At 52.7% G+C, this 26,171-nt stretch overlaps 1 protein-coding gene across 3 annotated transcripts in view; it reads left to right on the top strand.

Moving 5' to 3' along the window:
• The window catches only part of Galnt10 (polypeptide N-acetylgalactosaminyltransferase 10), a 139,749-nt gene extending 114,225 nt beyond the window's left edge, over positions 1-25,524 (top strand). For 2 of the 3 annotated variants that reach the window (XM_038326433.2, XM_038326435.1), the window contains 8 exons: positions 1,261-1,446; positions 5,604-5,787; positions 7,596-7,713; positions 14,774-14,881; positions 18,063-18,284; positions 19,235-19,351; positions 21,428-21,577; positions 22,518-25,524. In XM_038326433.2, coding sequence (XP_038182361.1) covers positions 1,261-1,446; positions 5,604-5,787; positions 7,596-7,713; positions 14,774-14,881; positions 18,063-18,284; positions 19,235-19,351; positions 21,428-21,577; positions 22,518-22,676 — 1,244 coding nt within the window. In that variant the 3' untranslated portion in view covers positions 22,677-25,524. The remainder of the gene's footprint in view (positions 1-1,260; positions 1,447-5,603; positions 5,788-7,595; positions 7,714-14,773; positions 14,882-18,062; positions 18,285-19,234; positions 19,352-21,427; positions 21,578-22,517) is intronic. The other variant, XM_038326434.1, reaches the window with a different exon arrangement.
• Positions 25,525-26,171: the final 647 nt, after the last annotated feature.

The following is a 26,171-nucleotide window of genomic DNA, read 5'->3' as shown; positions in this document are numbered from 1 at the left end:
TGGCTAGTACTCGGATGGGAGACGGCCTGAGAATATCAGATGCTGTAGGCTTTAAAAGGAGTAACTTGGGCTAGAGAGATGGCTCAGAGGTTAAGAGCGCTGATGGTTCTTCCAAAGGTCCTGAGTTCAATTCCCAGCAACCACATGGTGGCTCACAACCATCTGTAATGAAATCTGGTGCCCTCTTCTGGCCTGCAGGCATACATGCAGACAGAATACTGTAAACAAAATAAATCTTTTTAAAAAAAAAAAAAGGAGTAACTTATTTTATGTGTGCCTGTGGAGAGGGGAAGGGCAGCACACACATGCCACAGGGCAGGTGTGGCTCTCAGAGGACAGCGTGAGGGAGTGAACTTCCTTCCACTGCATGTGTCCCAGGGATTGAACTCAGGTATTCAGGCTTTCCAGATAAGTCATCTTACTGGCCTGAAAGAAATCTCCAATACTTCTTCAAGACAGCTTTTCCAGGCATAGGACAAATAGCCAGTCCATGGCAGAGTAAACAAACAAGAAAAGCTGCCATGTACAGTAGAGGCTGTCTGCTTCGGGTTGGGGGTGGTGAACAAAAATGTCATCAACACAGAGAGAGAGAGAGTGTGTGTGTGTTCATGATGCCACCCACATCCACGGCTGGTCCTTCCTTCATTTAATCTTCTCTGGAAGCGCCCTCACAGACACACCCAGAGCTGTGTCTCCTAGGTGATGCTGAATCTAACCAGCACACCCTCTGTCTTGTTTACAGGTTGCCCCCAGGCTCCGTAGCTCCCCGCACCCCTCTCCTCACTTAAGCTGAAGCATCTTCCCAGGTTGCGTGGCCCTCCCTGAGCCAGTCACGAGAGATGGGGCGCCATGATTGGCTAGGCCTGAGCCACATGCTGCTCCCACTTACTGGGGGAGGAGGGGCAGTCAGCCTGCCCAAGTTGGATGGACATAAGAGGAGGGTCAGTCTCCTCAAGAAACAACAGTCTTTCTATCAGGAAATGAGGGAATAGATACTAGGCAGGCATAAACAGCTGCCTGTGTTCCCCACTCCCCACCCCCACCTTTGCCTGTGGAGTCTCTCTGTTTTCTGATCCTGGTGCATCGCGGAACCTCTGTGAGCCTCAGTTTCCCTGTTTAGATATTGGCTCTGCCCTTCTTGACTCTATCTGAGGTCCACAAGGCAGTAAACTGGGAATCAATGTCCAAACCATGTTGGGGGGATGGAGTGATCCCCGCACGACCTCTCTGACCCACCTCTGTCCCTCTGTCTCCTCACAGAGCACCTGAAGAAGCCACTGGAGGACTACATGGCCCTTTTCCCCAGCGTGAGGATTCTCCGGACCAAGAAACGGGAAGGCCTGATAAGGACCCGAATGCTGGGGGCTTCAGCCGCCACCGGAGATGTGATCACGTTCTTAGACTCGCACTGTGAAGCCAATGTCAATTGGCTCCCCCCTTTGCTCGGTAAGGAGGCTGGTGACCTGGAGTGGGTGTGTGGCTGACCACCCCAAGGTGACACTAGGACTTCTGATAGCACCCAGCAGAGCCCCGGGCTCCAGGAGGGGCTCAGAAGTTCAGGCCTGTCCCCTTGTTTCACTGAGCAGGAGAGTGTTAAACATCACTCAGATGGCCTGAGGTCTGTCAGAGAGCAGGCCAGAGCTTTGTACCATGGAGAGCCAAGTTACAGAGCCTGGGGGATGTAGCTCAGTTGGTAGAGCACTTGCTTAGCCTGCACGAGTCTCTAGGTTTGATCCCCAGTATCATCCAGCATAAATGAAGAATGCTAACACACGCCTGTCACCCTTGCACTTGGGAGGCAGAGACAGAGGGATCACAAGTTCAAAGTCAACTTCAGCTAAATACTGAGTCTAAGGCCAGACTGGACTTCATGAGACCCCCATCCTTAAACAGAAGAACCAAATTGTGGTGGGGGAAGGGGGTGTCTTTATGTCAAATGAAAGTAGTTATTGCTTAGCACCAATGCTGTGAGCCAGGCAGGTTCCAGAAAAGATCACCAGGCCTGGCAATAGTGCACTGGATTGAACTGGTCTTGTCTGTATCCAAAGAAACTAAGATTGAGATGCTCAAGGACTTGGTTGTCCCCTGGGGCCACTGATGTCCAAGTCACCATGTATCAGGCACCAGAGTCTGTTCTTTTGCACACTCCACACTGCTTCCCGGGTTCCTTTCCTCTCAGATGCCCAGGAGGGAGGCGCGGTCCAGGAGCCTTCCAATGGACCCTGTGGGCAGAGCCTGGGCAGGTAGGACTCATAGTGGAAGAAGACCAGAACCTTCTCCCGAAGCCTCTGTGTAGAGCCTGGGTAGGAGGGACTCATAGTGGAGGAAGACCAGGCTGGAACTTAAGGAGTTCTGCCCAGATGGAGACACTAAGCAGGTACTGCCAGGCAGATACCTAAGTTGGGTGTCCTGTCAGGACTGAGAGACATAGCAAGGCGGGGCCAGGGAAAGTTGTGAGGTCACCACCCTCAAGAGAAAGAGAACTCAAAAGCACCAGGTAGGCTGTTCATCTCAGAGGTCAAATAAAGGAGCAACATAATTCCCCAAAAGACCCATGATGCCCCAACCAGACACTGCACCCAGACAGGCTCACTGTGGTGGCTGGAGGAGACCTCGGCAGTTGTATTTTCAAGCTTCTGCCAAGTGCTACCAGATTCAGCAAGCACAGCAGCAAATGCCACCGTGTGGGTGAGGGCCAAAAGCCAGTCTCATACACCCCCCCACAGGACAACCCAGCCATTTTTGGTTTTGCTTTTGTTGTCCTGAGCACAACACTGAGAACTTCCTGGATCGTGCGCGCTCTTGACGATTGTGCCCAGGATCTCACTGGACTGAGAGAAAGACCAGAGTTTCTGGTAAACTGTGTATTTAATTAAACCAAGCAATGGCCTGCATCTCCCTTTCATTACCAAAGGAGAGAATGGAAAGGCCTGGGCCTCAGCAGCCGGCACATTAGCAGTCCCGGGGGAGCAGCCGTGCGCAGGGTCCTCTCGTGAGAACAAAGTGGTTGACCACTGAGTTGAGCTTGTCCAAACAGCCCTTAAATCTGTTCCTATGGAAATGGGTGAGAGCTATTTCCATCCTCAGCAGGAGGAGGACACAGTCCCTCTCACTTTTTCTTTCTCCCCCTTTAGTAGAAACACAAAAACCTCCATGTGGATCCCAGCGTGGCTTTTGTCTGTGAATCCATTAACACCTCCTAGCTTGGCTAGCTCTGCCCTCATTAATGATTAGACATCATGGAGCCCGAGGATTCAGCCTGCTGGGAAAGCGACCCGAGTCATCATCTCCTTATTCTTTGTCACTGTCATCGTCCTCGAGGCTTTGAGAGTCCCTCTGAGTTTAGGCCAAGTCTGTATGTGGATTCGACTTACACAGTCCAGCAGGCAGGCTTGGCATTCTTAACCTGCATTTTGCATATGGCAGAATAGACAGAGGAACTCAGGCTCATAATGGCTGCTGTGAGTGTCTTGCAATATCCATCATGGTCATGGAAAATGGGGAATACCAGCATCTCGGTCTTCAGAGACCCTTGGCGTGGGGCGTTTCATCCTCCTGTGCTCAACAAAGAAACCAAAACTCTTGAGGCATCAGCCAGTCATGTCCAAAGCTGCACTATGAAGGGGTGACATCGGGACATGAACCTGGGTGTTCAGTTCCCAGACAAGTGCAGCGACACAGGCCACTGCCATCTATCGGAACCAACTGTCAGCTGTCCTTGGTATCAGCCATCGATGGAAGTAAAAATCACCTCAGAGCTATTGAATAATTAGACAGAGGCCCTTCTCTAGCTCTTTCTCTCAAGGCCCCTAAGCATCCTGAAGACACACTTCCACCCAAGGGAGCTTGTCCACAAGCAGGTCAAAGCCATGTACCAGGGATTCTGAGTCAGTGGGTAAGGAGAACAACAGAGGGGGTAACATTCGCCCCCAGTGCATCTAGCGCCAGTCATGCTACTGTTCATCTGGGGAGACACGCTGCAAGTGGCATTTCTGTAACTGTATATGTGTATGCCTGTGTGAGTGTGTGTGTGAGTGTGTGTGTGTTGTGTGTGAGTGTGTGTGTGTATGTGTGTGAGTGTGTGTGTGTGTGTGAGTGTGTGTGTGAGTGTGTGTGTGTGTGTGAGTGTGTGTGTGTGTGTGAGTGTGTGTGTGAGTGTGTGTGTGTGTTGTGTGTGTATGTGTTGAGGCTAGTGCATGCTAAGCAAATGCTCTACCACTAGGACACATCTCCAGCCTCTGCAATCGTTTAAACCATGCATCGCAGTGGCCACCTCAACCTGCACACGTCGTGGGACTAAACCATGCTTCCTGACATCATTTTGCCCATAACAGTATCTGCTGTCTCGTGAAGTGAGGTTGATGGTCGCTGTTCTCCAGGCTTGCATGCATGTGTGCATGTACTCAGGCGCGCGCCTGTACACACACAATTTCACCACTCACCTTCCCACCTGAAGGGCATGCCTTCAGGGTAGAAAACAGGCATAAACACTGTTTTGTGAGAGCTGCCGTGTAGCTTGATGAAATGTGGGCCCTTCTCTTCTCTAGCCCTCCAGGGCCTATGTCTCAACACTTGAACATGACCCATGAACCTTGACCCTGAGCAGCAAGCTCCCCAGCACAGCCTATCTGCCCCTCCTGGCAGTGGTCCCCTCGAAGCAGACAGAGCTCCCTGTGGGAACAACATAGGGTAGATCAGACCAGCACTGAATCCTGTTGGAAGATTCGACAGAGCGAATAGGTCAGCTCCTCCCAGGTTGGAAAGGGACCCTGACATAGACTGGGTCAAGGCCCCGTTTGCTGTCTTGAACCACTAAGCCTGTGGCATTCCATAGGGTGGCACGCTCTACCTGCATATCTTCTGACTTGGGAACCCAGAACTTCCAAGGGATGTCCACTCCCTCTTGCATAGCTTGGGCTGTTTAAAAACTCAGACCGAACTCTTACTGTTGATCACAGCCATGGTACCCATGAGCAGTTGGGGACAGACACTAGGGAACCTGGCTGCTTTTAGCCATGAATCACAATCAGGGTTTTTGCAATAAGGGGCAAGGCCAGAATAGGGGTCCTCACGGAAGAACATCAGCACATGTCATCAGCAGAGCCACACACTCATAGCCCCATAGCTTAACATTTTCAAATACTGTGTTATCCAAGCATTTTACTAACCCCCAAGGCAGACCCTCCTGCCCCACCTCACAGATGAGACCCTGGGGCTTGGAGATGTTGTCTGAGGAAATGCCTCCTGTGGTGCTGAGTCTTTCTCACAGAAGCCTGCAGACTCGAGACACATACCTGTGATCCCAGCACTGGGGAGGAGAAGGACGTCAAGGCCAGCCTTGGCCACGTAGTGAATTGAAGTAGATAAAGAGAATCATTCCCAAGGTCATCCTTACCTCCATAGTGAATTCCAGGCCAGCCTGGGCTACTTGAGACCTTGTTTAGGAAATGAAAAACACACAAACAACCCTGCAGTGCTCTCTGTGGTCCCTGAGCAGCTGTTGAGGACGGTCATCCCAGGAACTGTCCGGAGTAAGCGCCCCATAGAGCAGGAGCTGCCCTCCACTGCCGCACCCACTAACAGGCGTCTCTCCACCACCTCAGACCGCATTGCTCGGAACCGAAAGACCATCGTGTGCCCAATGATTGACGTCATCGACCACGACGACTTCCGATACGAGACACAGGCCGGGGATGCCATGCGGGGTGCCTTCGACTGGGAGATGTATTACAAACGAATCCCCATCCCTCCAGAGCTGCAGAAGGCTGACCCCAGTGACCCGTTTGAGTAAGTGCTACTGGTGTAGGCTCATAGTGGCGGTGACCCAGGGCTCCTCCCGACACACCAGGAATCTTTATTTATCCGCATGTCCCATGCAGAGGGTCCACAGTCCTGAGCCTGTGGAGTCAGAACTAGGCACCCATTATCTAACCACTAAAACCATCTAATTCTCTCACACCTTTTCCTGATATCCCACGCATACACCCCCTCTCTTTGCCAAGCAGTCATGTCCCAAGTGCAGCAGCTATCCTAAGCCACCAAGGGTTGCCATTCCCTCGGTGACACAACAGGGATAGAGAGCAGAAGCTGAGTTGAGTGTTGGGTGGTGGTTTTTTTTCTTAAACAGGGTCTCCTATAGCCCCCTGACACTGCCTTCTGTACCACCACAGTTCCTTGGTGAGGGAAGCAGGGTAGAGAGTCAGCAGTTTGAACTTGTGACTTAGGGGCAGGGCCAGACGCCAGCCATGAATAGCCAGTGGCCATGAAGCCTCCCACAAACTACCAGGGACGGCTGTCATGTCACGGGGGCGAGGCCAGGATAGCAACAGTGAGTTCCAGCCCTTCTGAAGGCCGAGCTGAGAAGGACACCTGAGTACTTGCAGGATACCTTGTGGTGTGTCGTGCCCTCAGTAACATCCCCGGGGTCCCCCCACCTTGTGTGAAGGTCCCCTCCACCTCCCACAAGGAAGACTTCAGAGGCATGTGGTTAGGTGCAGTTCGGTCACAGCGGTCTCCGCCATGAGTCCAAGACCACGCAGGGGCGTATGCAAAGACGCTCTCCCCCAGCATGTTGGTTTGGATTTTTCCACCCTCAGACTGGGGCACGGCCATCCGTCCTGATAGGTTTCGCACAGCAGACGTTAGGCAGCTTCTGCTCGGTGCTGCCCTGCATGAGGCATCGTGGTGTCCTCTGGACCCTGTCAGTCATGTCTGTGCCTTGCTGGGGTAGCTCCCTCCTCCCCTGAGGGGTTTCCCCTCAACAAACCTCTTAAGCGCGTGTTCCTCTGAGCATCCTTCCTTATTCCCTGTCCCTTCCTCCTCACTCCCAGGACTGGAAGCAGACACGGTCTTTGCCATCCTTATTGCTCTTGTCTGTTCTTCCCAGAGGCCTTGACTATTTTCCTTCTGTCTCCTGGAGCCCTCTGTGCTGAGGTGACTCCACCAAAGGACTGTGGTTTGTTTCCCAGCCCCTCTAGCACCTGCTTCATGGGAGGCCTTCGGTAATAAATCAATGAATAAATGAGAGTTGAGTTCATCCTTCCTCCCGGAGCAGCTGGGAGGGTTGAGCTGGTGTCTGTGGGCAGTGCAGCCGAGCAAGCTGTGTGAGCTGTCTGCTGAGCTTGGTGAGAGACAATCCTCAAAGGAGCCAAATCTTAAGCAGGTGCCTGGGCCCTGGCCCAGAGGCTGCTTCCATAGGGCTGGCGAGGTCCCAGCAAGCTGTTATTTTTCAGTCTCTCTAGAAGGTTCTGCAGCACATTCAGGCTGAAGACAACTGGTTCAGACCCTGCAATGAAGGGGAAGGCTAGAGACAGACATGTCTGTGATGTAGCTGTGAGACCCGTGAGGAGGAGTGCCGCTGTTGCCGATGGTACTTCTCAGACACCTCAGGTGTTAATCGCACAGAAGTTCCGGGGATCCATTAGGTTAAAATGCAGTGGTTTACAAGAGGAAGTGGCAGTCGAGAAGGCCAGGTCCCCCACCCACCCATGAGGCCTTGGAGCCCCCAGTAGATAAACTGGGTGTCTGGAGACTCCGTCAGCTAGGAAGCAGGGCTTCTGACGGCACGTTCTCACACCATGCCCCTTCTCCTGCAGGTCTCCTGTGATGGCTGGAGGGCTGTTTGCTGTGGACCGGAAGTGGTTCTGGGAGTTGGGCGGCTATGACCCTGGCTTGGAGATCTGGGGAGGGGAGCAGTATGAGATCTCCTTCAAGGTGAGTCTCTTCTCCCACGTGCAGCTGCTGTGGCTCCTGTGCTCTTTGAGGGGGAAGAACCGGGAGCTGGCTAACCACTCCCTGAGGAAGTGGGCAGGGAGAGGGTGAAAGGGACCGTCAAGCCACCTGGTCTCAGCCACAGATCTGGCGAGCATTTGTTTCCTCTTGGCCTGGCAAGGCTGTGGTAGAGCCACACACCAGCATTGGGAAGATGAAGACAGACAAACCTAGGCCTTAGGCCTTATAGCCTCACAGAAGCCCACCTGGCCTACGTGGTCGCCTTCTATGTGATTTGCTTCTTGTGCCTGTCACAGGAGTTGGCAAAGACTGCTTGCCGTGATGTTGCAAAGACCTCAATCCAAGTTCTAATCCTATCACTCAGTGGCTTTGCCTTTAATCTATTTAGATCACTTCTCCAGCTAAATGAGACCAGTAACTCACACACACACACACACCACAACACATGCACACAGCCCAGGACCTGGGAAGGTTAACTGAGAAGACTAAACGTGCTTAGCACAGAGCCTGGACCATAGCCAGAGATTAGTAGCTGGCAGACGTTGCTGAGGATGACATGAGTCAATATTTACTGGCGCCTCTGGATCAGCCTAGAGCCAACAGTGACTGTGAAGGAGTTATAGATAAGCAGCTAGTTTACCACTAGTAATATGAGCGTACCTTCAACTCTGTGTTTGGCCCTCAGGAGAAGAAGGCTCTGCCCCTGTGAGGGGAAGAAAAGCTTGTCCTATACTCCTGTGCTCCTTCAGGACCAGCGTCAAGGGCTGGTGAGATGGCTCAGGGGTGAAGACGCTCTCTATCAGTCCCCAGAACCCGCGTGATAGAAAGAAAAGGACCATTGCCCTCTGTACGCATGCTGTGGCATTCATGTGCACACACAGACACACACACACGCACACACACACACACAGAGAGAGAGAGAGAGAGAGAGAGAGAGAGAGAGAGAGAGAGAGAGAGAGAGAGAGAGAGAGAACCGGCATCCAACATGACCGGGCTGACAGGTCCCCTAACCCATGAGGGACAACCAGCACCAGTACTGGGTTGAGCATCAGGTTTCAGTGCAGTGTTCGGATGCCAAGCACTGTGGCGAGGGACCTCAGGGCTGGGCCCAGGTGGTCTGTGTCAGGTCCTGGTTCGGTCACGTCCAGTAACAGCTATGCGGTCTTGGACCAGGATGTCGCCCCTCACTGAGCCTTAATTTCTGTTTCTGTAAATGAGGCTAGTGATTATATGGCTCTCGATGTTGTTGAGAATTAATGAGACCATGCTTGCTAGAGGCTATTTAATAAGAGTCCTTAAGAACAGTATTACTATCAAGATGTCGGTATCATCTAAAGAATTAGCCACAGAGTTCAGACCTGGGGAATCCAAATGGCTCCCTGGAGTCCTGCCCAAACATCTCCCTGCTTTGATAAAGCAGCCTGTGACACTATTAACCTCCAGGTCTTTGGTGCTGTGCCCTTGGAGAGGACCAGCCTCCCAGGTAACACGGATGTTGGTACCAAGGGGTAATGCCCAAAGTATTTAGCAAAATATTTGGCGTCAACCAGCTGGGGCAGATGCCCTGTGATAGCTCACCTCCAGCCCTGTCGGAGTTAACAAACCACCAAACCAGCCCTTCACATGTGTGGGGCTATATAATCCTCCCAGCCACCTGTGAGGATGATGCCACTGTTACATCCCCACCGCACGGGAGCAATCAGGACTCAAACTACTCAGTCTTCAGTGACTGAACCACCAGGGCCTGACCCAAAGCTTGCCAAAGTCCACATGTCAGTCTTTTGAGAAGAAAGCAATTAAGAGGGAAACTAGCCTTAAAAAATCGGTTTCACTCAGTCACCTTGCTTCAGGTTTTGCCCCTTCCTGGGGTCACTCCTGTTGGCTTTTCCCTGGGCTCTCTTGCAGAGGGTCTGAGTTCAAATTCCAGCATTCACGTTGGGCAGCTCACAGCCCTCTCCAACTCCAGCTCCGAAGGATCAGACACCCCCTTGTGGCCTCTGCAAGTACTGACTCTCACTCATGCAAACCCACACTCAGACACATACATACATAACTTAAAACTAAAATCAATATTTTTCAAGAGGAAAGATAAATAGCATCTCAGTCTCTCCCCCAGGTGCCCGTGGCCTATTGGTGGAGCCCTCCCCAGGGTATGTGCACCCTCGGGTTGTCTCCAGGCTCATCACACAGTGTAATGAGTGATGATGTCTGCCTTGGTCCAGGTTTTGTGAGCCCTAGCACAGAGGTCTTGCCTGTGGGGCCAGTCTCCCTAGCCCATGTAATCTTGTTTGACACATGCTACATTCCGTGGGTGCAGTGAAGTCACGGATCTGTCCACCAAACATCAATTGATGACATAGTCTTCCAGGTTTGTCCCCAGAAAGAAACCCATCCAAACTGCGGTGTTGCTAGGTAATCAACCGCAATAGATGCTGGATCCTTTTGTGTCTTACTCACTGCTGCATCCCCGGCAACTGAAGGATTGCCTGGCGTGAAGGAGCCGCCTGAATATCTGTAGCTGGAGATGTGTGACCCAAGGCAGCTGTGTCGCTGGCCCAAGCTGCTTCCAAGTCCCCCGGCAACCTGTTCTCCAGAAACCTCTGCCGTGGAGAGTGGCGGATTGTTATTCGGGATCTCTGAACCCAAAAGGACTTCATTTTGTTCCATGTGTTTCAAAGACCCACCTAAATGCCACACATCAGGCAGTCGCAGCAGAACAAATGGTGTTTTTGGTCTTGGTTGTTTTTTTTTTTCTCCACTCAGTTTATTTACAAAAGACTGGGTAATGAAGCCACAGTGGAGTATCAGGAAGGAGGCTGGCTCACGTTCCATCTGATCCAATTATGTCAGACACTCTCCCGGGGAAATGAGCTGATGTAACGAGTAGGCCTGGCCTCGGGGAGGGAGGCGTTTTCCTTCAGCTCTCTCTCTCTTTCTCTCCTGGCCAGCAACAGCCCACCTGTCCTGCCTGTGTTCCAGGCCCGAGGCAATTCTGTCCATCTGCTATGGTGTCTCTTTGAACACAAAGTTCCATCTCAGCCAGCGCTTTGGCCTCCCCCAAGGGCCAGATTCCCTTTCCTGAGACCCCATCCTTCATGGTGACAGAAAAGACACTGGCCTGAAAGACACCGAGTGCACTTCTGGAAGTTATGATGGATCTTCCTGTGCCGCTGGGCCTCACAGATTAATAACCTAGCTCCGATTCCACACCTCATGGGAGAACCCCAGCAGACCCGTTCCAGGGCTGAAGATGGAGCTCGGTGTTAGAGCGCTTGTCCAGCAATTGTGAGCTCCTGCCACAAAATAAGTAAACAGTTAAATCCATGCCACCATTGGTGAATTGGTTGGATATGGTGGCACACACCTGGAATCCCAGCACTAGGAGACTGAGGCAGGAGGGGTGTGGTGAGTCTAAGGCCAGTCTGGGCTACCTCATAGAATTCCCTGTGTTGGAAGAAAGGAAGTAAAGGAAAAGATAAGAAAAAAAAAAAAGCAAGGGGCTGGAGATGGAGCTGACTTGGTAGAGCAATTGCCCAGCGTGTGCAAGGCTCTAAGTTCAATCCCCAACATACACTAGCTTGGCGGTGCATGCCTGGGATTCTCAACACTGGGAAGCAGGAGAATCCAAAGTTTAAGATTAGCCTGGACTGCATGAGACTTTATAATAAAACAGAGAAGTTGCAGTCTGCAGTGTTTGAGAGAGTCACTGATACCCTCTTTCTCCTATCCCCATCCCCAGCGGACTGCTGTCTGGGTCAGAGGTCATTGTGTCAGAGTTCCCTATTTGGCGCATGGCATCTTGTCAGGCTGGTTAAGTACTGGGTTCTGTAGCTCGGGACAGAAATACCATTTCTCTCTATGCCTCCGCCTTCCCCTCTGACCCCATCATTCGATGGGGCTCTTATACCAGTAGCCCAGACCAAAAACAATGTAATAACATATGTAAAGGCCAGGCTTAAAGGGCTGGCCGTTCCCTGGTAGGAACCCTCCCCTTTCTCCAGGTCCAGTCTCTACCATGGCTCCCTCCCCAGGGCTGTCTCCTGTCGCTCCCCAGCAGCCTCTGGGGGCCTGTGGGACGCTTCTTGCGTGTCCTTAGCCTGATGGCTGTGAGTCTGTCCCAGAGCCAGCTGTAGCCCTGGCCCTCCTGGAGTCAGAGGGTGGGATGCGGGAGAGGGACTTGACCACAGCTGCCTTAGTTTCCCCAGGTGAGGCTGCATTGGCTGTGAAGGAAGGAAGGTCCTGAAGGTGCCGTGTAACTGACTGAGAGCAGAGTCAGGACGGGGCCTTGGACCCACCATGGTTGCCATGGCCCCGTAGAACTCAGGATGCCAACCTGAGTCTCTGGCTTTCTGTCCCAGAAAAGGGCAACCCCCAGTTTGGGGAACCTGTCCTTCCAGTTGAGAGATGTTTGTCACAAGACAGAGGTGATGGAGACTATGATAGTGACACACTCTAGCCTCCTGTGTCTGTCCCACTTCTCCCAACGCAAAAAAGAAGGCAGACCGCATCCAGAGAAGGATGGGCGAAAGGCCTTCCCTTTCAGCCAGTGGCTGCTCTCCTGACTAAGAATACAGACACATGAGACACTTTCCCAAAACACACAGGAAGACCTGAGGCCCCAGCTGACAAGGCTGGGCACTGAAGCTGGCTGGGCCTGGTCACTGGCCCCAGGAGACTGAGTAGGACAGTCCTCCACTCAGATAAAGAGTGCCACCCGGCTGAGATGCCCATGACCACTGCAGGAGGATGACAGCAGAGATGCATCTGTGCATGTGCATTTAAGAGGGAAGCAGTGAAGGGGCTGGAGAGACAGCTCAGCAGTGAAGACCACTGGCTGCTCTTCCAGAGGACCCGGGTTCAATTCCCAGCACCCACATGGCAGTTCACCACTGTCTGTAACTCCGGTTCCGGGAAGATCTGACACCCTCACGCCAAAGTACAGCAGATAAAATTAAATAAATTATTGAGGGGGGGGAGAGAAGCAATGAGGAAAAGTGTATGTGTATGCCCCAGCTGTGAGGTGGCCTTGGAGGTGTCAAGTCAGGGCCCTGCAGGGAGGGTGGGGAGGCAGCAGAATTCAGGGTGCTAGTTCTCCAGACAGAGGGAGGAGCTGTGGGAGAGAGGAGGCTCTCATGCCGACAGCCTGTGTGAGATGCCTCTTGGGTAGTCCACAGAGACTCAGTAGTCAACAGCAGGTTTAGCCTGAAGGGAACTCCCATTCTGAGCCGGCCACCAGCAGCACCCCTATCCTGGGCAGGAATCCAGAGAGGAAACCCAGCCAGATCCTCTGTGAGTTCAGGACATCCTATGCTCTGGGAACACCTTGGATCCCTCAAACCTTCCAGCAGAGCAAGGTCACCCTGATTCCTTCAAGCTGGTGGCCAGCATGGCCAGTGCCAAAGGAGTTGGAGGTCCCACAGAAAAGAAGACTTTGCATTTCATTCGTTCCGCTCGTAACGTGTCTCAGGAGACAGTCAGAACCAGGGTAGGCAAGTCACCCCCACCAGCTTGGCACCACCACCACCCGACTCTCAGAAAAGCAGAGGGTGGCCTGGCAGTGAGCAGGCACATCTGCCTGGCAGAAGCAGACTTTGTCCATCAGTCCTCCTCAGTGAGGGGAGCCTGGTGGCCGATCGATATCTCCTGCTTTAAAAAATAAATTTCTTGGCTTGGCCTTGACCTTAATCTAGCATCCAGAGCCCATTAGCTCGAGACCAGCATTCTGTTCAGTTGACTGGCCGGGGTTTCCTTCTTTCCCACTGTCTGAGGAGAGCTGTACTGCCCAGACAGCACCTCTGCTAACTGCAGCCTCCAACACCTCCCGCATGAGAAATGGCACACGGGACATCCTGCATCCATCTTGGCAGGGGGTAGTAAGACCCAGGATCTTTTGAGAGCCCTGACTAGATTAGGACATGAAGCCCAGCCCCCAGTGCACCCCCAGCAAAGGTGCTGCACAGAACTTGGGTCATCCGTGTCCCATGCCAGCCCCTCAGTCCACAGGAGACGGAATGTGAAAACCTGGTTAATGTCCCAGAAACAGCTAGGAACCCTCCATGCCCAAAGCCACCGTGGCCTCGATCTGGATTGTTGTATCTGCACCCACCCCATTCCATGAGCAGAGCCAACTTTGTATAATTGAATGTTACGAAGATGTCCTGTCTAGTCATACCCTGACAAGAGCCAGCTCCTTCCCTCCCTTCCCTCACACGCCATTGGACTCCAAGCCTCTGGCATCCATAGCAGTGTCTGTGCCTACCCCTGAGCCTTGGCACACTTGGTGTTCTCGTCCCCATAGACCATCCCAGCCCACAAGGACAGTGTTGCAGCCTCCTCCCCATCCCATTGATCCCCTTCTTTTCCCCAGCCTGTCTCCTACTTTTGTGTCTCGTGTGCATGGGAACCAGTGAGCTCAACTAGTGTTATTTATTCGCAGGATCTCGGACACCTTACCAGTGGCTACACCACTGAAGAAAACGTCCCTTCCTCCCTGGAATCCCTTAACACCTTATTCAAAGGGGACTGCTGAGGGGCCCAATCTGTTTTATTTATTCCTATTAATAAATTTGGGGGCTTCCATGGCACACATGTGGTGGTCAGAGGACAAGCTGGGGGAGTCGGTTCTCTCCTTCCACCATGCGTATCCCAAGGCCTGGCAGTAGGTGCATTTTACCCAACGAGCCATGGTGTTGACCCATGATGCCCAGTCTTGGGCAGGTCTAATGCAGATGACCACAGCTGCTGTAAATTCAAGAGCACAGTGGCCCCGTCATGCCCATGGGATTTCTGTCCTCTCCTCAACCTCCAGCTCTCCCTGACTTCCTGTGCATCTCAATCTCAGTGTCTGCAGTGGGTTCTGCGCAGTTTGGAACTTTGCTCAGCAGCTGCGACTGGCAGCTCTTTCCATAGCCTTGCAGGTATTTTTCTGCACCATTTTTGAGTTCAGGGCTTGAGAAAGCCGTGCAGACTGTGTGCTGGCATCCAAGGGGATGGGGACATAAGGATAGAGTCATCACCTTCATCCTCCCTTCTCACCCTGCAGGTGTGGATGTGTGGGGGTCGCATGGAGGACATCCCCTGCTCCAGGGTGGGCCACATCTATAGGAAGTATGTGCCCTACAAGGTTCCTGCTGGAGTCAGCCTGGCCCGGGTAAGACGGTGGCTTTCCAGGGAACTGGGGGAGCATAGGCGCCCCAGGGGGCCCTAGGCTAAGTGATTGCTGGATGGTCTTTAAGTGAAAGCCAACTGAAAGGACCTTACAGAGAGCCCTGCTTGGCTCCGTGGAGGCGGTGGGGCTGGGAGGATGGCCTAACTCCTCTGAGGCTGCGTTTGGAACTTTGTTGAACCGGAGTTGATCCTTTCAACTCAGCACTACAGAAAGACAGGAAACCGATGTGTTAAGTGGAGCGAGCTGGTCATTTCACAGGAGGGCTGCCTGCGGTAGAGATGAGGGAGACACAGAGCTAGACCAGGGTGGTTTAAAGAGACGTGTCAAGCAAACACGGTGGCCTTGTCATCACTGTTAAAGGGGGGAGGCATAAAAAAATCAATGGCTCTCTTTACCCCCGCCCAAACGTGTCAATCTACTTCACTGACCTGAAAACCATATTAAGGATTGAACTAAATTGGGGGTAATCATTAGCAAAAGATTTGGGGGGGATGGGAGTTCTTTTACTGGGGAAATTATTTTTTTTTTTTTTGAAAACTAAAAAATAAAGGTGATCTCAAAAATAAGTGAAGGAGATGCCCACCCGCGGGTTGGGGTTGGAAAGATACAGTGCTGTTTGTGGTACTAGAAAGGCCAGAGTGCAGCCATGCCCCCAACAAAGAAGCACTGGAGAACCTTCTGCCTGGGTTTCCAACTGTCTGGTTTTCCAGGCCTTTCCAGGAATTATTTCCTCAGCTTCCAGCACCGCTGAGCTAGAGCATGGCCAGGAAGGCAGGATGGCAGAGCCCTCTAGTGGTGAGAGTCTCTAACAACAGCCTCCAGGCCCACTGCTCTATGGACAGCCCCTTAGCAGAAGATAGGGTTTCCAGATCAGGCCCACCAAGAGATGGAAATCTTCTCAGATACCCTTGGCCTTCCCTGCAGAATGCCGAACAGGAAAACAGAGCCAAAGTCTTTTCATAAGCCAGAGATTGCCACTCTTGGAGGCTATTAGAAACGGGGATAAAATTATGACTCCTGAGCAGGACCCAGGGTCTGTCCTACTGCATCCTTTCCCAAGCCGGAGGTGAATATCAGGGTGCTGGAGAGAGGGCTGCAGTGACACCACAGAAGCCTGCCTTCCAGCCAGGCGCCCCGCAGAGTAGCAACACACTGACCTCCCTTCTCCCTGGCTTCCATTCTCCACTTCTGGGCTGGACAGAGGAAATGAAACATTAAATAACTCCTACTCCTGCTTCAGTCTGACAGGTGCCTGCATCTGTTCCCTACACAGCGACTGTGACTGTCTACACGGGTGTCAGTGGCTGCACCCCTGTTAACAGCTAGCACTGGACAGTGGGCACCCGTCTCTCACGTGAATCCCGTTCAGGCACCTGACATTGCTGGCCTTCTGTCCTGAGTCAGGGCCTGTGTCTGACACGACCTGGCACCAGTGGCACATCCCGTCTCTCCTCTGTAAGCCCAGCTGTCCCCTGTATGACTTCACGGGAGGTGCCTGTGCCCACCGGAACTGCAGCTGCACTGCCATCATTTAGTTCCGGGTCAAGGGCAACGTGCTTGGGGGATAGAGAGTTCAAAACCACCCCAGGCTTCATAATCGAGATCCTGTCTCCAAAGGGGGAAAAAAAAAAAAAAAAAAAAAAGGAAGAAAGTCGGCTCACTCTTTAGGCAACCAAATTCACAAGCTTCTAGGGCACTTGCCTCCTGAATGACATTTAGAGGTTCTCAGGGCCCTGAGAGAACCAGCGTGCTCTCTTAATGGCACATCCGCCTCTAGAACAAACACCGGATCTTACTGCACAGGCCTATCCCTGGAACTGGAACACAAGAAAGGCAGTCCTGCATCACGTGGAGGGGACAGGCCCAGCCAGGCAGGCCGGGGAAAGAGAAGAGTCCCTGTGTTCTAGAATGTTCTTGATGCGCAGACCCTGAGGCCCTCCACTTGTGCCAGGCCCAGCCTTTGCTGAGCAGGCTCTCTTTTCAGTGGCTGTAAGGAAGCCTGTCTGTCTCTGGAATCTATCACAGAGCCCTTCCACAGGGCAGGGTTCCCATGCAGGGCCGCTCTGGTGTCACCGTGCCTCAGTGTATGCTCAGGAGAAGGTGACTTTCTGCCCAGGTCAAGAGCTAAGAGTGGTTTTTCACAATTTTAAGACACTGGAGGGGAACCCAAGGGACTTAGGACACCAGGTTGTGACACTTGGAAATCAAATGGTGATTGACGTCATAAAGTTTTATGGGTGCATGGCCACGCTCCCTCATTTACCTAGGCCCTGGCTGTTTTACAGCGCCATGCCCTGAGACCATCTGGTCTGCAGAACTCAATTATCTCCACCAGAAAACACTTAAACATTTGTCCAGTCCTCCCTCCATGCTGTCTGCTCCTAAAGCAAACCTTTACACACGGGTGTCAATAATTGTTACACTTCAGAGGGAAATTCAGATTAACCTCAAGATAGAAGTCAAGCCCCTCAGTTCCGTGTGTGTCTTGAGGGCGGGAAAATGGACCCTCGCCGTTGAAGGAAGCCTGGGTTCGAAGGAGGAGGTTTACAAGCAGGGGCTCCCTCTGACTTACGCTCTTGTGTTCTGAGTGGAGCACACTGCAAGAATAGAGGATTTTCACATGGTTGACACACAAGATCTTAGTCTTCCTGTCTGTCTCCCGATTGCTCTGCCCAAGGCTGCCCCCACCTCGGGCTGTCTCCCCCATGGGTTGTTGTTTTATAGTTGACAGTCCTGAGGCTTTATCATAAAGCTCTCAAACCTCTGAGGATTGCGAGAAATCCCGCCTGCTGGTAGGATTAGGAGGTCTCGGTGCAAATTATTCTTATCATGGAATTTGGCCAGAACCAGTTGGTGGATAATGACAGAAACCCAACTCACATTGGCTTTGAAGAGCTGGAAAAAGTGGCTTAGTAAGTTCCCTGTGTGCCGATGAGACCTGAGTTTGCATCCTGGCACCCACGTAAAAAGCCACCTATAACCAGACACCTATAACCAAGCCCAGCCAGGGGAAGGCAGGATAGCTGGGGTGTACTGGTTACCAGCCTAACTCCAGGCTCAGTGAGAGACCCTGCCTCAAAAACTAAGGTGCAAGGGCCGGTAAGATGGCTCCCGGCCGGCCTGGGCTCCTCAGGAAGCCTGAACCTTGCGTCTTTCACTCCAGAACCTGAAGCGAGTGGCGGAAGTGTGGATGGACGAGTACGCGGAATACATATACCAGCGCAGACCAGAGTACCGCCACCTCTCAGCCGGGGATGTCGTGGCCCAGAAGAAGCTCCGAAGCTCCCTCAACTGCAAGAGCTTCAGGTGGTTTATGACCAAGATTGCCTGGGACCTGCCCAAGTTCTACCCACCTGTGGAGCCCCCAGCCGCGGCATGGGGGGAGGTGAGTGCAGATGGAGCCACTGGGCGCAGGCACCAAGAGAGCGTGCCCGGGAAAGCCGCGATGCCGCGGTCCTTTCTTCCCTTTCTCTCTTGGACCCTGTCGTGGCGGGGCTGGGTTTTGTTCTCTTGTGCTGGTGAGTATTCTGAGGATTTAAGCCAGGTCAGCGACCGTTTCACCTTTTGACCAGGAGACACTGCTGGGTCTGGGCCCTTGGGCTCGCAGTGCAAGGGACGGGAACCCAGGAGCTTACTCATTCTAAGCCGTGCTCTTCGGGGGAACCAAGTTCCTAGCCCATGGATCCCAGTGGCAGCGCAGACTAAGAATACAGAGGTCAGGTTCGGAACAACGGAGCTGTAATGGCCTCATCTCCACTGGTTCTCCTGTGGTTCCCCAGAACCTCGGAAGCCCATCCGAGACTAACTCAACTGTCACCACCTTGCTTCTTGGTGATGTGTGTGTCCTAAGCAAATCTGCAGCTCTGATCCCCAGCCTTCATGGCTGAGATATGGGGCCAGGGCCATTTTTGTTCTTTGGAGTGGGCTGGGACTTTGGAGTGGGACTCCTGCTTCCTTGTGTCATTCCCTTGCCCTAAAGAATAATTCTGAAAGGACGGCAAAGATACTGTCCCTGGACAGCTACTCCTCAGGCTCCTAGAACAGGGGTCAAATTGGATCCTGGATCTGCTGGGTGGAGGCTGGAATGCTTTCAGAGTGAGGCCACTGAAAGACATTGGCCTCCCTCCTTCCTTCTTCACCTTCCCCGGCTTCAGGAAGTGTTACTGGGGAGCCACTGGGATCCTGTCCCTCACAGTCGGGAGGACCTCCTGCAGCCTGGGGCTAGCTCCTCTAAAGCAGCTCAGAGTTCAGCCTGTCTTGGTCTCCTCACCACCCAGCAGGGCCCAGTGGACACCTTGAGGTGCCTCAGCAGTTGCCCTTCCTTTGTCCCCTCAGATTCGCAATGTGGGCACGGGACTGTGCACAGACACGAAGCACGGCACACTGGGCTCTCCACTGAGGCTTGAGACCTGCATTCGGGGCCGTGGAGAGGCTGGCTGGAACAGCATGCAGGTAAGGGATGCTCAAAGGGACTCTGAGGTCCTCACGCTTAGTGAACAGAGACCGTTGTCAACCAGAGGATAAGTCTCGGAGCTCCCAGAGCGCTGGGGGAAGGGGGACAGAATTCCTGCATGTGACAGGTACTACTGTTCATCTGGACTGTCCTTAAACCCCCACCCTCATATTTGTAACCAGTAGGCATTTTTTGGCTCATCTCACTAGTGTGTGTGTGTGTGTGTGTGTGTGTGTGTGTGTGTCAGTGTCACACACATGCTTGCTCTGATTTCTGCTTCTATACCTGAATGTCATATTCCGAGTACTTTATAAAGAATGGAAGTTTATTAGCTCTCAGTTCTCATGGTTCTGCAGATTCAGGAGCATGACACAGCCTCTGGCCAGCTCTATTGGGGACCTTTCTGCAGGGTAATGACTTAGAGAGGGCACTGCCCTGGAAGGCAGCATGTGCCCTGTCTTCCTCGGCTTATAAAATCCCTAAACAGGGCTGGCTGGTAAGATGGCCCAGCCAGTAAAGGTGCTTGCTTTTCAAGGCTGAAAACCGGAGTTCAATCCCCAAAACTCAGGGTAGAAGGGGAGAACCAAATCCCAAAAGTTTCCCCTGACCGACACACTCAGGCTACGCAGGGCCTCACTATGTAGCCCTGGCTGTCATAGAACTTGCTATCTAGACCAGATCAGCCTCAAACTCAGATATTCTCCTGCCTTTCTGCCTCCTGTAGGGTGGAATTAAAGATGTGCACTACGCCTGGCCTATAAATATAAATTTAAACAAAAAGCACTGGGAAACAAGCGCTCAGCTACTCGGGTGTTTGCCCCATGTGTGCAAAGCCCCGGATTTAATCCTTAACACCCCAGCATTGGCCGTGGTGGCACACACCTGTAATTAATCCCTGCACTCTGGAGGCTGAGGCAGGAAGTGGGGGATCAAGGCCGGCGTGTGCTATCGAGACCTTATCTCGATAAGTAAAATAGCAGGTCTCTCTTTGGTGCATCAGCATGGATTCCTTTGAGGAGAACTGGGTCACATACAGTAGGTTAGGCTTCATGTTTGAGGCCCCTCCACACCGGTTTTCACAGGGGCTGCACTAATGTTGAATTCTTCCCCCGGGTAGCAGAGCCCCTTGCCCTGTGTCCTTGCCAGCTTCTGTCGCTGTTTATTCTCTTGTTGATATGAATTAAAAACAAATGTACTAAAAGCATAAGCAGTGTTCACTGCTCAAGCCTCCTCACAAAATACAGGAGAGTCCTGAGCAGTGCACAGGCAAACCCTGCTGGTGGAAATCAGCCGTGAGTAAAGAAGGTCGGCATCTCCTTCCTGGAGGATCCAGCCCTGCTGGCCGTCCTTTCCACGCAGCTGTGTGAAGTCAATACAATCCCAGCCTTCCCGAGGCTTATCACGTAGCCCTGGCTGGCCTGGAACCCCACTGTGTACGCGAACTTGCGCACAAATGTTCTTAGTGGGCTGCTTTTTAACCCAGAATCTGGAGACAGCCCTGGTATCGGGGAAAGGCGCACGGGAGGCAGACAGGACAGTGACATCAGGGAGCGAGATGTCGGTAAATGTGCAGGCTGCTAGAGTGCCCACAAGGAGATTGAGTTGAGAAGAAAGAAAGGCAGACAGACAAGGGGGGAAGACATACTGTGATTCCAATGTTAGAGAATTCTAGTAGGTGCTGCTGAATCTCTAGTAAGAGAAAGCAGACCTCTGGTGGCCTGGGGGACACCATGAGGGGACTGGAGGGAGATTGTTGGGCCAGGGAGCACAGGAACCTTGGAGAGGGATGGGCTTGTTATCCTGTATGGGTGGTTGTAGGCAGTCCAGCCACACCAACTGTGCACTTTCTGTTGGGGACAGAGTATCAATGGTTAGCAAGCCAAGCATGGTAGAACATGCCTATAATTTCAGCACTCGGGAGCTGGAGGCAAGAAGATCAGGAGCGTAGGACTCTCCTTGTCTGTATAGCATGATGGGGCCATCAAACAATAGAGTCCATCTTAGAAAACAAACTGGCAAACAGGGAAGGGCGTTCTCAGTGTTTGCTGCTTCTGCTGATGTCCCTATGTGCACAGGTCTTCACCTTCACCTGGAGGGAGGACATCCGGCCTGGGGACCCTCAGCACACCAAGAAGTTCTGCTTCGATGCTGTCTCCCATACTAGCCCGGTCACCCTCTATGACTGCCACAGCATGAAGGGCAACCAGCTGTGGAAGTACCGCAAGGTGGGGAGCGGTGCGGGATGGGGGAGCAGACGAGGGAGTGCAATCCCTCCTGCTTCTCCCTGCCGATCCTGTCCACTCATCCTCTCTGCTATTAATCTAGCTCTGAGAGAGAGGGCAGAAACCCAGATTCATGCATTTTAAAAAGAAAGCCACCGGGCAGTGGTGGCACGTGCCTTTAATCCCAGCACTTGGGAGGCAGAGGCAGGAGGATCTCTGTGAATTTGAGGCCAGTCTCATCTACAGAGCTAGTTCTGGAACAGCTAAGGCTACACAGAGAAACCCTGTCTTGAGGGGGAGGGAGGTAGGAAGAGAGGAGAGTGAGAGGGAGAGAGAGGAGAGAGAGAGGGGAGGGAGAGAGAGAGGGGAGGGAGGGAGGAGGGAGAGGGAGGGGAGAGAGAGAGAGAGAGAGAGAGAGAGAGAGAGAGAGAGAGAGAGAGAGAGAGAGAGAGAGAGAGAGAGAGAGAGGAGAGAGAGAGCGCGCGCCAGCCAGGGTGTGGTAGTGCACATCTTAATTTCAGCATTGGGAAGGCAGAGACAGGCAGATCTCAGTGAGATTAGACTAGCCTGGTCTACATAACAAGTTCCAGGTCAGCCAGAGCTATATAGTGAGACACAGGAAGAAAGGGAGAGAGGGAGGGAGGGAGGGAGGGAGGGAGGGAGGGAGGGAGGGAGGGAGGGAGGGAGGGAGGGAGGGAGGGAGGGAGGGAAACAAGCAGCCAATCCCCACAGCAGGGACCAAGTAGCGTTTTGGTTGGAAGCAGGCTGTGTTAAAGGTCCTGCTTAGAACTAGCATCCATCCCAAGGAAATGGGAGACGCTGTGCCATATATGGCCAAGAGCAGGGCCAGCAGGGTATGAGCATCAATCGAATCGACTTCTTGCTTCCTCTTTGCTCTCATGGCTTCTGTGTCCCCCGACCTGACAATCTCCCTGTCCTGTAGGACAAGACCTTGTACCACCCTGTGAGCGGCAGCTGCATGGACTGCAGCGAAAGCGACCACAGGATCTTCATGAACACCTGCAACCCCTCCTCCGTCACCCAGCAGTGGCTCTTTGAACACACCAACTCTACAGTCTTAGAAAAGTTCAACAGAAACTGAGTCCTCAGACCTCCTCGACAAGCCCCTCGGGTTGCTATGGAGCTCACAAACCTTCCTCCCGTGGGAGAAGGGCATCTGTGGGCACCAAGGTGCTGGGCCAAATGGCTTGGGACAGAGGGTTCTTGAAGCACTTGTGTGGTGAGGCCAGAGGGAGAAGAGACCGTACAAATGGCACTGTAAGGAGGCAGAGCCTGCTTATTTTATAGCGGAGCTCCTCAGACTGTCAGCTTGTCCCCTAAGGGGTAGGAATACCTGGGCAGCCTCAGGCCAGAAAATTAGTCCTGTGAGGTTGCTCAGCTCTCGGGCTGTTCAGACATGACAGTGCCCTGGAAAGAAAGGTGGCATTGACCTTGGAACAGCTTTGAAGGCTATGTGGCAGCCGCTGGCAAGGCAGTGTGCCTGTCTGGGGGAGACTGCCAGAATTGCCCAGCTTCTGTGTTGGTCCAGGGCAGTGAGAGCCCACTGGGACCTCAGAGTGTTCCATAACTAGGCAAAGGCCCCCTTACTCTGCAGCCAGATGTAAAGGATGTCTCCCCTGGCTCTCTGGGTATTTCAGATGTTCATTCTAGCTTCAGGGCTGTCTGGGTACCAGGTTTTCAGGGCTAGTTCAGCTGACTAAGTAGACCTCCAGACTGAACAGCTCCCAGCCCATGCTTCCAAAGTCCTTTCTCTATGTCTCTCCTTGGCAGCTCCCTGCATCAGAGAGGAATGGGGTGCTGCGAGGTGCTCACCTCTAGAGTCCGCTGGGGGCAGCATCCCCCAGATAATGACCATTGTGGTTCCAACCTCACAGAACCCTGGAGATTCTGAAAAGTCCTGCGGTTCTGTCAAAAGCTAAGATGAGCCATGGGGTACGCGGGCATACAATGCAAGCAACCAAGTGTCGGGCAACCCCTGACCCAAGCCCATGTGTGACCCTAGGAGTGGAGGCCGTGGGGGACCAGAGGCTTTGGCGTAACCCAGTGCCTGAGCATCACAGCTGCAGCCATAGTGAGGATCTCGTGAGCTATTGTCCCCTCATCAGATCACCCCAACCCCATGTCAGGGTCCTGGGGGTCTCAAACAAAAACTCACCCTCCAAAGATTGGGCCACCTGATCATGTTACTTACCAGTGGAGTAACCGATCAGCGGTTCTAGGGTCAGAGCTCTGCCTTAGTGATCCTGGTACTGAGGTCAGCAAGCCCCCAGGTTGTCCAGGTGGCTGGTGTAGAGCCACCGCCACGCAGCCCCTGTGCTGGCACAGCTCTTGGGTGGATTCCTGGTGTCCTTGTGGCCATCTAGGAAGGAATCACAAAGGGAGTGGATGGGTGTCTAGGACCCGGTGGGGATGCAGGTTGCAGCCAAGGGGAGTTGAGTCCTCAGAGAGCACTGTGGCCTCGTGACAATAAAAACTGTGCCTTTTACAAAGAGAAAACGCAGCTGAACAGCCGATTCCCTAAACTTGAACCACTTCCTAGTGCCTTGCTAGACAAACAAACAGGGGCGGGTGGAGGAGGGGCGCTTGTGCCGGTCCTGTCAGCTGAGGGACTCAGGCAGGAGGAGGTGCTAGGCTTGAAGCAGAACCTGAGACCCAGAGGCAACTGCCTATCTGTGCAGGAGCCCTCCCTGGGACAGGATGGCTCAAGGAGCCTGCAAGTTCTAGGGCCCTGGCAGTCTGTGCAGGGGGGGCATGCCAACCCCCAGAAATGCTCTGCCTGTCCCTCACTATCAGGGGCGAGATGACTAACTGGATTTCCAGGTAATGTCAAGCCAGGCAGATGGTTAAGGCAGGGGCAGCCACAAGCCATCCCCAACGTCGATGGCTTATGACTGTTCTCATCCGGTTCATCGCCTTCTTGGGTGGCCACTTCCTCTGAGCTCACCTCAGAGCTCAAGGACAGAGCTGAACTCTGTCCGACCTGAGGGCATAAGACTTGAGGAGGTACGTCACAGGAAGGGCCAGGTTGATTTGGTGGCTGACTGCAAATGCTTACTTCCCACCTTGTTTTGATGTCAGGTGTGGAAATCCTTTTCTCAAAGAGTCAGGTTTCCACCAACTGACAGTCCACACAGGCAGAAGGACCTGTGGACATGCCACTGGCCAAGTGACGGGCCAGGCGGCTGCGTCTTTTCCTCCAGAGCTTTATTCAGAGTCCGAGATCACAAAACAAGATGTGGTTAGAAAAGCAGCATCCCCCATAGCCCCTCTGCCCAGAAGATTCTGGAAACATTTTTGGAATGCAGAGTGTCCTTGCTGTGAGGCTAAGGCCTTCGAATGGCTAGCTGTCTTACCCTCTCCTGCCAACTGGAGTTCCTGCCTATGAGAGCAGTCAGGTGGCAGCAGGCTGCTCTCATGGGCGTTTCCAAAGTCAGCATCATGTTGTCTCTTCTGCCTTCCCTGTGGCTGTCATTCCTGTGCGTAGCTGGGAATCACAGGCTCTTGGCTTCAGCAGTCCCTGGTTCTTACCAGTTAGGCAGCTTGCATCCAGAGCTCAGGGGGTGTTGTGTTTGTAGTTTCCTAAAGACTAACAGTGGGAACGGGACGATGCATGTGTGCAGTTCCGCCCTTGAATTCATCAACGTGCCCCTAACGCTTTCTACGACAAATCCATGTCATAGTTGGGTTCAAGGTTGATGCTGAGCCAGAGTCCTGCTGCCACCATGGTCCCAGGTTTCAAGACTTTAATATGCCCCACTCTGCTCTGTGACTGGCTGGAAGGCTGGGTCCCCAGGGGCTGCAGGTAGGGAAGCTGGGAAGTGAGACAGGGATTCTGTGGGGAAAGCCCGAGACCAGCCATACCTCCTGCCTGGAAGACTGAGCCTGTGAAGGATGATCTACCATGTTCAGTTGTGACTCCGATTGTTCAATAAACCTTCAGACTTTCTCTAAAGCGGTTTCTTTCTTTTTTTAAAATAAGATTTATTTATTATATATATATATATATATATATATATATATATATATATATATATATACAGTATTCTGCCTACATATATCCTATAGGCCAGTAGAGGGCACCAGATCTCATTACAGATGGTTGTGAGCCACGATGTGTTTGCTGGGAATTGAACTCAGGACCTCTGGAAGAACAGTCAGTGCTCTTAACCTCAAAAGTGGTTTCTGCTGTGTCTCTTGTCACCTGCCTTTCTGTGTCCTCAGAACGCTGAGCACCTGCCCAGCATCCAGATGTCCTGCAGGGTGCTGAAACCAGTCAAGAGGAAGGCAAAGACCAAAGCAAGGATGATTGTGGGTGCAAAGCATTGAGGATAGCTAACCTGGATGTCTTAGAAACTGGGGTGAAACCATCAGGAAACGCCCTGTAGAGCTGAAAGACCAAACCAAGGAGAGGACCGAAGGCAGCTCCTGCAAAAGCCGTGAGACAGAAAGGGACTTGGGTGTGGAGAAGCACAGGGGTGAACTCCACGACTCGGTCTTCTAGATTAGACCAGGAGGAAGGGAGTTCTGAAGGGTGATAACAGGAACAAGCTGAGCTCACTCATCAATCACAGATAAC

This window comes from Arvicola amphibius, chromosome 4 (genome assembly GCF_903992535.2).
Source record: "Arvicola amphibius chromosome 4, mArvAmp1.2, whole genome shotgun sequence".
Taxonomy (NCBI): Eukaryota; Metazoa; Chordata; class Mammalia; order Rodentia; family Cricetidae; genus Arvicola; species Arvicola amphibius.
The sequence above is the reverse complement of the archived record's forward strand: the minus strand, read 5'-3'. Positions and strand labels throughout refer to the sequence as shown.